This window comes from Gavia stellata, chromosome 6 (assembly GCF_030936135.1).
Source record: "Gavia stellata isolate bGavSte3 chromosome 6, bGavSte3.hap2, whole genome shotgun sequence".
In the NCBI taxonomy this organism is placed as follows: domain Eukaryota; kingdom Metazoa; phylum Chordata; class Aves; order Gaviiformes; family Gaviidae; genus Gavia; species Gavia stellata.
Genome location: NC_082599.1, coordinates 32,966,759 through 32,976,521, shown reverse-complemented (window position 1 = coordinate 32,976,521; position 9,763 = coordinate 32,966,759). Strand labels below are relative to the sequence as shown.

At 40.1% G+C, this 9,763-nt stretch overlaps 1 protein-coding gene across 1 annotated transcript in view; it reads left to right on the top strand.

The window, feature by feature from the left end:
* The first annotated feature begins 362 nt into the window (after nt 1-362).
* CRPPA (CDP-L-ribitol pyrophosphorylase A) overlaps nt 363-9,763 on the top strand; it is a 122,565-nt gene continuing 113,164 nt past the window's right edge. Inside the window, exons 1-2 of the mRNA XM_059818889.1 lie at nt 363-529; nt 7,202-7,481. Of these exons, the coding sequence (XP_059674872.1) occupies nt 363-529; nt 7,202-7,481 (447 nt within the window). The remainder of the gene's footprint in view (nt 530-7,201; nt 7,482-9,763) is intronic.

The following is a 9,763-nucleotide window of genomic DNA, read 5'->3' as shown; positions in this document are numbered from 1 at the left end:
CGCGCGCCGGGCATTTAAAGGGCCAATGGCTGCTGTATCGTACTTGTGCTACTGTGTGCCTGCTGTCTCCCTACCGGGGTGCCTCAGGCGGCTGGGCGCCCCCTCCGGGGTCTAGGTGCATGCCGCGGGGCTGCCCGGCCGCGCCTGGGTACGCACGCCTCTGCGGGGCCTCGCGGAGCGGGCGAGGAGTAGGGCCCGGTCCCCGCTGGGGGCAGGCGAGCGGGAGGGCGCTGGATTCTTTGGATTGGGGACGTCGCGGGCAAATAAAACACGCGGGCGGGCGGTTGCGCCGTCCCGGCCGCGTTCCTGCTGCTGGGGGGCGGGGAGGGTGAGGAGCGGAGCAGCCGCGGAACTCCGCGCAGATGGAGCCCAGCAGCGGGAGCTGCGACGCCAGGCCCGCCGTTATGCCGGTGGCGGCTGTGCTGCCGGCTGGCGGGAGCGGGGAGCGCCTGGGTGGCGCCACCCCCAAGCAGTTCTGCGCCGTGCAAGGGAGGCCGCTCGTCAGCTACACGGTGGGGGCGATGGAGAGGTAACGAGGCAGGCGCCGCTCGGCTCCCCGTCCGCGCCCTGGGGGCCTTCTCCTCCGGCCCCCCGCCGCTTGAGGCCCAGCCGCCGGCCCTCGCCGTGCTCCCAGTCCCCAGACAGCCGCTGGCAGCCGCCCGTCGTCCTCGCCTCAGGCCCTGGGCGCCCCCGGCGCGGCCGCCCCTCGGCGGGTTTGGTTTTGCGTTTCGGTGGGATCTCCTTCCCTCCCCGCTCAGTCAAAATGTGTAGTGGCAGGGTGGCTGGGAACGCGGAGGCCTGGCAGAGTGGGGGTGCTCTGAGCTGTGACTGGGCAGGCCCACCGGAGAGGTACCGGGCGAGAGCTGGGCGCTCTCCCCTCTCCCAGCCTGCCGCTGTCACCGCCGTCCCCGGCGGTTCTCCTCGCTCCCCAGTGCTGCCTATGCCTTGAAGCTGTGTCGCTTTCTGTTGCTGGAGATCTCTTCGAGGCCCTCAGCCTCAACGCTCGAGGGTTTCTGTAGCTGCAGTGGCTGGTTTGGTGAGCTACAAGCCTACCATAGCTGTTGGAGACAGTTACAATACTGTCCAGAGGCCTTGAAAAAAGATCTATTCTGCCGTAGCTACTGGAGATGGTCTTAATAGTGTCCAGAGGCCTCAAAAAAAAAAAAAATCTGCTCTTCATAGTGGGATGAACTCTCTGGTTTACAACGCTGCATTATGCTCCGCCGTTGTAGTCCATGGTGGAATGCTCTGCCTCAGGAAGCTTAAATGCCCCATTGGCTTTGTTTAAAATATAGCTACTGGGCTAGAAGGTGATAGCTCACATAGGGTGAAGCTGCACGTATAACTTTTCTTTGTTTACATTGGAGCAAAGAATTTAAGTAATGGGATATCTTAGCAGTCAGGTTTTTCCTTTCATAAGACAATGTTGAGTTCTAGGCATGTGACTGACAGTTAATATATTATTGTCAAATGTTAACATAATGTAAGTCTTGTATCTAGTGTCACTTGAAACACTGCAGGTAGGAGTGGAGTGTCAGATGTACTCTGGATGTTTTGCAGTAACTCGTAGAAAACCAAATCTTTAGATTTTAGAGAGAATAAATGGGGAGGAGTGGAGGGTGGTGAAAAGAAATGAAATTGCCAACATCTTCCAAAGTTCTTAACTCATGGAAACTTGTATAACATCAAAATTGGGACTCTTTTTCCATTCCCACCCAGAGAGGCTTCCCTCAGGTCACTTGTTACTCTATGAAAGAAATATTGCTTGTTTTCTTTATTTAATTTTCAACAGCAGCCAGTCACAAAGCTAAACACATCAGTAAGCAAAACTTCCAATCCAAAGCTTGTCACAGCTGTAATTTCTGCCAAAATGTCATGGGAATCTACACAGAAGACTAACATCCTCACTCAGTGTATTGGAGACCTGGAAAAGAGAACAGAGTGAGGTTTGGGAAGGACATGGTACTCATAGGAAAATAAAGCATTATTCATTTAAAAAAAAAAAAAATCTTTCGTTTTTGCTGCCAGTAAGCTCTGGGAAAATAACAGTTCTTTGAGCAACAGTGTTATATTTATGTCCTAAAGCTGCAAAAAATTAGAAGGTTGGGTTCTAACTGTACAGTCCAACCAGGCGTGTGATCCCAAGCTGATTGTGAGAGTAACAACCTAGTGCTTTTGCTAAACTTTAGGAGTGCAATAACTGGTGCCAGTGCTCTCACAGGCAGAGCTTTTTGCCATCTCTGCACTGAATTGGAGTGTTGGCTGGTATGTATGTGTATGGGGAGTTGGGAACAGATGAACTCTAAAGCTCGTAATGGCTTTCATTTTCATCTCAACACTTATACTTCTGACTCTGAAACTGCAGAGGAAGTACCTTGTTCTTACTTTGCGCGAATGTATGCGCAAAAGTGTAATACTGAGGAACTGCAGTTTGTCACATAGTCTTACCATCCAGAAGTGTCAGATTTTCTGTGTTTAGCTTGATACTGTCTTCTGATGTCTGTTGTTTACCTGCTGTAATTGAATGAATCATTGACTCATTAGCCTGTAATAACTTCTATTGAACTGGTTATCTCAGCTACTGCAGCTATTTTTGAGCTTTTTTTAATCTGGAAAAAATGTAGCAACATATAGACAGAAATACATGAGCAAATCAAGAGTTTGCAGCTGCTTTGCGTGTGGTTTTTAAAAATCAGCAGAAAAACATTTTTACACTGTTCAGCTGAAAGTAGTGAGAATCTTAAATATTGATGTGGAAAAACTGGCAGACAAGACAAGAGCAGACATGAATGAATAAGCAGTGCATCCTGTTGCATAGGATGACAGCATGTAGAATGTTGGCCTGCCAATAATCATCAAAGATGATGCCCTTAGGAAGAGGAGGTGAGGACAAAATAGGGTGAGGAGACATGATTGTTTTTTATTGCCAGTATAGTGGCACTGATAGGAAGGTCAGGCCCTACCTTGGGGGTAAAATTAAAGTGTGGTGTTAGAGAACTTAAATGTCTGGTTTTCCCATTGGATTTGTTTCTGCTTTTGTTGAACTGTGCAAGGCTTTTGCATCAAGTGCCACAGAACTAGAATGGTATTCCTCCTTTTGGCTTCTATACAAACTATAGGGCTCTTCCTTCATTTTAATTTTTTTTTTTGTGTATGTTTGTTTAGAACAGAACCTTTCCAATTCCTTTTCTGAGACAGGGAAGAATCTCAGCTCTGTGTGCACATGCACACACATAATTTTACTAAAACTGTAGAGAGGAAAACAGACTAAGGTAAGGGTAGATTTTTAAAATCATTGTGGGACAAATAAGCTGCTGCTCTTCTTGCTGTGCTCATATTTCACCAGTTGATGAAAAGTACACTGAGAAGTTATGAAAGAGGAAAGCAGAGTTAGTACGTTTACTGGCAGAATAAAAATTTTCCATAAAGGTTTCAGACACCTTTGTTTACTGTAATGTAGTCTCTTAAAACAGGTGGCCTGATATCAAAAAAAACATCACCTGGGGGAAGCTTTCAAAGAATCACCTCTTCGGAAGTGTCTTGTGTAGTTTATTTGCCAAGTATTTTTCCCTGTTGGCTGATGCATGTTCACTGGCTTTACAGGTCACACAATTACAGTTTTGTTAAATGTATCTATTGTGATAGTTCTATTTGTCCAGTTATCATTAGCTTATTCTTGAAATTGCTTATAAGCTAAAAATAATCATGGCAAACAATCCAATTGTTCTAACTTTATGAAGGTATCTTTGTTATCTTGTCGGACTAATAAGGAACACTTTCTTTCAGGAAAAAATGGATGGCTTCTATACATGAGATGCTCAAACACTTCCTTAATGTACCTGTGAAACTTTTCAGGCTTAAAAGCTCTCTGTGTCCATTTTTGTATTGTGAAAGATACATATGTATTCATATATTTTTTCATATATCAATAAAGTCCTAACAAAGCTGTTATGGAGCAAAGGAAGTTATGCTTGCATTCTGCAAATGCATTTTGTTCTTGACATTTTTTTCTCATTTGGTGCTTGAATAATAAGATCAGCAAAAGTAATATAATGATTTGTCTTGTACCTGAGTTTCTGTGGCAGGGAAAGATCATATCTTACACTACTAAAGCCATCTCAGCAGTGACTGCCTGGTTCTGGCCTTGTTTTGCTGATACAACTGCCGATTTCAGTAGGTTATATGTTAAATAGGTTGTTACCTGTCTGAGTAAGAGTTGCAAGAAACTGAGTTGTGAGTATTTAAGCCTTATGTCAGATTTCAGGCTCAGCGCTGGTTTGTATGTGAGTGAGCTGATAGAGGGTTAAACCTCAGTCACATTTGTACCTGAGCATGCCATTTAGGTGATACGGTCTCAGAGCATAACTCATAGGTTATTTCATTTCCTCTGTAGTCTGTGTTGTGAAGTCATGTAATAGCTTAATCTGTTGCTGAGTTAATGAGCTCCTTTACTTTGAGTTCTAGTTCAGCTAATATAAATGTATGTACTTTTGTTTGAAATCTAATGAAACAATACTATTTTCTACCAGGCAGCTGGTCTGTTTGTAGGTGATGACAAGAAAGACAGTCGTAGGAAACAAACGTAAAGTGCTTTTCTGCTTCATTATTTTCCTTCTACTAATATTGAGGTCCTCCCAAGGCAGTTGTAAAGTGGCTATAACTGGGGTTGTTACTCTTGTTCCATTTGATCAGACATGATTTTCCACTTCAGAACTACAGCCTATGTTGTATGGAAGCACTAGAGTTCTGTATTTAGTGCTTGTTAAAGCACATTGGGGTATGGTATTCTGATCTTTTTCATGCCATGTGCTGATTCTTTCTGAAGCTTGCATTATCTTGATCTAATAGTACAGTTATAAAATGGAAAGGGTGTTTACTATTTTTTAAAGTGGTTTTGAGCAGGTCCTGAGCTGCTTATTTTAGTATGAAGTCTTTCTGAAGAAAAAGGTGTGACAAATTGAGGGAGGAAAAAAAAATCCATTTACTGCCAAACTGAGTATATTGATATCTTTCTACTTCATTAAAATACTTTGCAACGTTTCTGTAAGCAGTTCTTTAAAAGAGTAAGAACCTGTGTGGTGCATAGTTCTTATTTGTGAGAATTTGTAGCACACTTCACTGAATTAGTACTTTTCATGAGTTTTGGTGGGACGTGTTAGGCTTCAAAGCCTAAGCTGTTCTTGTACCTAATCAGTCTAGAGGATACCTTTATACTCTTATATGAATAGGTTGCATCTCTAAATTCCAGCTCTAATTATAGAACATTAGTCCAGAATGAGTTTAAGTAGGACATACTCTAGTTTATGAATGTGTTTGTCCAGACACAGGGTGGAGCTGTGACCGCATCCTGTCACTTTCCGGTGTATTGTACCACTGGAGGTCTTGAGCCATTCCAGCCCTGCTGTGCAGAGGCTTATCGTAGGCTGGCCAGTACTTCTGTTCTCTTCCCTTCTTATCAGAACATGCTGTGTACTAGCCAGTTACCTCATAATCTGTTTCATTTGACTCCAAAATGGAAAATGGCAATGCTTTTCTTACACAGTCACTAGTGAATGTGCAGACTGTCCACTGTTTCTGGAAACTGTGTAAGGCTTTCTGCAAATAGAAGTGCAGAGCTCTTATTCTCATTTAGTGTGAAATTGATCTTCTTGAATTTTGCTTTATTTAAATGACTGACTCTCAATACTCAAAAGAAGAACCAAGATGAATCCAATTAGTTTGCCCTAGTTCTGAGTTGAAGTCATGCAGAGGTGCTAAGTTTTGTGGCTAAATGTAAGGCTATGCCAGGACTCATTTGAGAGATTTGAAAACCTTTTGATGAACCTGTGGTGAGTGACAAGTTGAAATGAAACTTGAAACCATATGACTTCAGATTTTACATTTGAACAACATGAATACTTAAAAATGCTGAGAATATGTTGGTTTGGCTGTATTTTCTGCCTTTGTCAATAATAAAATGAACATAAGGACAAATATTTTTCTTTTGAAGAACGCCAATAGCACTTTATTTTTAATATTTATTTTAAAATTCATTGAAATAATTTTTCGTGGAGTTCTAGTAATTACAAAAAAAAACATACAGAAGGTGGAAGATGCTTTCTTGTTTCACATAGTTCATCTGACCAGTTTCTTGTCTGTCATGCTAAAAAAACTCCTCCTGTCATCTGTGGAGAGACAGAAAGGAAATAAAGCAAATTTAAATCCTTTTTTTTATGCTCTCTGCATAGCATTTAGGAAATAAGACACTCAAATAGCTGGATTTGAATTATGGTATTTCCATTATTTTGAAGTACAGTACGCCACATGTGACTATAATTTATATTCCTAGGTCCTTTGACAAAAGTATGACTTCAGTCTAACTTCAGTTATGACTGGTTTTAATCTTGTGGGTTGTGGGTCATTCTCCCCCTGACACCACCCCTCAATTGTAGAGCTAGGCTGATACCAACAGTAGAAGCTTGAAGTTCTCTAAAAATATGCTTTTCATATTATAGTAATTTTACCTAGCATAGCTATGTTTTTACGTTTTGCTAGCTTCCTAGACCAGAAACCTTTGTGTGTGTGTATATATATATTTTCTTAGCAAACTACCAGTATAATGTTTCCTGTCTAATATTAAAGTGTCACAGTTTTCATTCACTAAGCAATCTGTCAATTACAGCTCATGGCTGTCTTGATAGTGAGTGATCTTTGTTTCAGAGTTTTTCTTGATCCTGTTATTCACTTGTACACAGTGTATTGCACAGTAGAACATGGAGTATTTCAGGTCCCAGGATTTAGCAATTTATTGGAGACTGAATTTAGAGAAAGCTAAAATAACAGACTGTAGCTGATTGCTTTAGAAGTTACGTTTGAAGTTAGGAATGAGGCTGGAGTAAGAAATGTTTTGAAGGCTTTTCGAAGGGTTATCAGAAGGTGCTTTTTTTTGCCTCTGCAAACTGGTTGTTGGAAGCAAGTCCCTTCCCAGAATTCCAGTTACTTTGGTTGACATCCATGTATTGGTAGAGATCCTCTCATGTAGCTCTCCATTTAGGGATGTAGTGCTAATACACAAAAACCATGGACTTGAGTGTATTGATAGATGCTTTATTTAGCCATCTTGAATTTCTTTTGACATTAATTTCTTTGTTTCATGGAGATATCTTTACTTTTATTTAGTCATTCATGTTTACTTTCTCCGCTTTTGTACTGTTTCTTCTAGGATAAGTTGGATATCCAACATTATTGTGGTGGTCTCTCCTGAAAATATTGAAACAATGAAGTCTATCATTGAAAAATATGGCCACAAAAGAGTTATGATAGTAAAAGGTGGAATAACTCGTCATCGGTCAATTTTCAATGGCTTGAAAGTATTTGCAGAGAATGAATTTTCCAACCATCTGCTCCAGAAACCAGAAGTAGTGATTATCCATGATGCTGTGAGGCCATTTGTTGAAGAAGATATTCTTTCAGAAGTGGTTATGGCAGCTAAAGAACATGGGGTAAGTACTATACAGCAATGCAACTCTGCAATGTTCTTTATACTGTAAAGTGTAAAATCATGAATGATAAATAAGGATTTTTCTAGCAATTGTATTAATGTATTATGTTGATTTTTAAGTAGAACAGATTCAGAATCCCTATTATGTAGAGAGGTCAGATAGGGGAGGGAGACATTTTTAAATGCCGAAGGCGTTATTTGCTACGGGGATTAATTATTGCCATGGAGACTATCAGTAAGAGATTGAATTAATCAGCAATTTGTTAGTTGAAAGGTAGATTACATAATGATAGTTTATCTATTTTTTTCCAAGCAGAATTCACACCTATTGCTAGAGTAGTTCAGTTAGTGATTACTAATAATAGCCAAAGAGAGTAGTGCATTGGTTGACTCACAAACATTATGTGTTTTCATCTCAAACTTATATGCAAATCCTGAATAAGTGGTAAGAGAGCTATCTCTGTATTAATGCTAAATTTTTCTAGAATCTGTAAGCATTGCAAACTGCTGAGAAAAAGGGGAAGCAGGAGGCCTCCAACCATAGGTTGGAGATCCTCCTGGTCATCACTGCATCTGAGGACTAGGAATATTCACTGGAACCAGAAAGATTTCTAAGAAAGCAAGTAATATGTGAAGGGGAAGACTTGGTAGAAGTTGTGTTATGCAAGTAGAGTGGTAGAGTTGAAGGCATGCACTAGCAACAAGAGGAACTGGTGAATAAACTGGCTGAATAAGATAAAATATAAGAAATCACGACTTATCCACAGGCTTGTTTGTACAATTTGCTGTCTTTACCTTGTACTTCAGTTCTCCATTAATAAGATAGTACAATGCTTCACTACTTCAAGGAGATGATTTGAGGTAGAAGTTGTTGGTGACAGCAGATAGTTTGGGCCTTAGAAAGCTAGGAAAACTACCACTGCTTGTCTTTTTCAGGAAATGAGGTAAAAGATAAGCTAATTGACGTACGATTCTCAATTTTGACAGTAGAATAGAGTCCAAAGAATGAATTGTGGTATTTCCTTAGCGCTCCTCCACTTTTTTTTTGAAAGCTCATAGTGTTGAAGGGGAATGTACAACTTGTTAAAATATTTATTATGAAAATTAAATTATGTAAGGTGTCTCAAACACTGTGTTAGAAACCTAAATATATTGAGCTTACTAGTAAGCCTGTACTTTTGTAGATTGGTTTAATGAGAAATGGCAATAAAATAGAAACTCTGCTTTATAGTTTTCAGTGATACAGATCATAAGTTTCCATTCATTAAAACTTAAATTCCGTTAGAATTTTAACAAGGTTTTTGACCTTTCTCATATAGCACAAAATAGCATTCCAAAATTTATTCTCTGCCAAAGACGTTAAAATAGATCCCCTTTGTAAATCTGTTTTAAATGTGATTCTTTGAGAGTAGAAGAGTGGAGTTAATTGTACTGATGTTGAGTTGAAATGAGAATAACTCTTTCCTGAATGTGTTTTGTGTTTAGGTGTCTTTGCATGTGATGGTGTATCAGATATCATTTGTCTTTGTGTTTAAGTTTTTTAACGTTTTCTTGAAAATTGTATGATTTTAATGTATTATTTTTTTCCTGGTTTTCTTTTTAATTGGTTTTAAGACACTTTTTGTAAAACAGTAGGGAACCAATACAATCTCCATTGACCTTCTCAAGGCAGTGTGCTCTAGTTCATCTGAACTTCTGGTAAATATTTCCTTACCTAGATCACTGAAGTATCATTTTTATCTCAAAAAGGTGATCTTACACATTTGTCATAGTCTTTTCATTGTGTAACGTCTGTCTGAAATGTGTGTGGTATGTACTGGTTCTGTGGTAGCTTCCTGTGCTGGCTTAGATCTGTTGAATTCAGTGATGCTAGGCCATCAGAGAACTGGACTCCAAAAGCTGTTAGCTATTGATGTTACCTGACAAAGTAATTGAATTAAGGAACGTGAGAACTTCATTTTATGTAACAAATTGGAAAAGCTTCCTGCCAGAGAGAGGTGGTTGTCTTCACTTGACAACTGTAGAATTCTGAAGAACTAAATGACTGGAAAGCTAAGACTCTTTCTCAAAACTGACATGCATGGTTTTGAATATCAGAAAAAATTTGATTGAGAAGCTATCATCTTTAGTTTTTACTATAGTCAAATTCCTTGCATATCTAAAAGGGAGTCAATTCTTCAATCTTTCAGTACAAAAAGTAATTACTTCCTTCTGCATTATGTAGAAAGCTACAAAACCTGGCAGAAACATCATATTAAATCACTAGTGTAATAGGGGTAATGC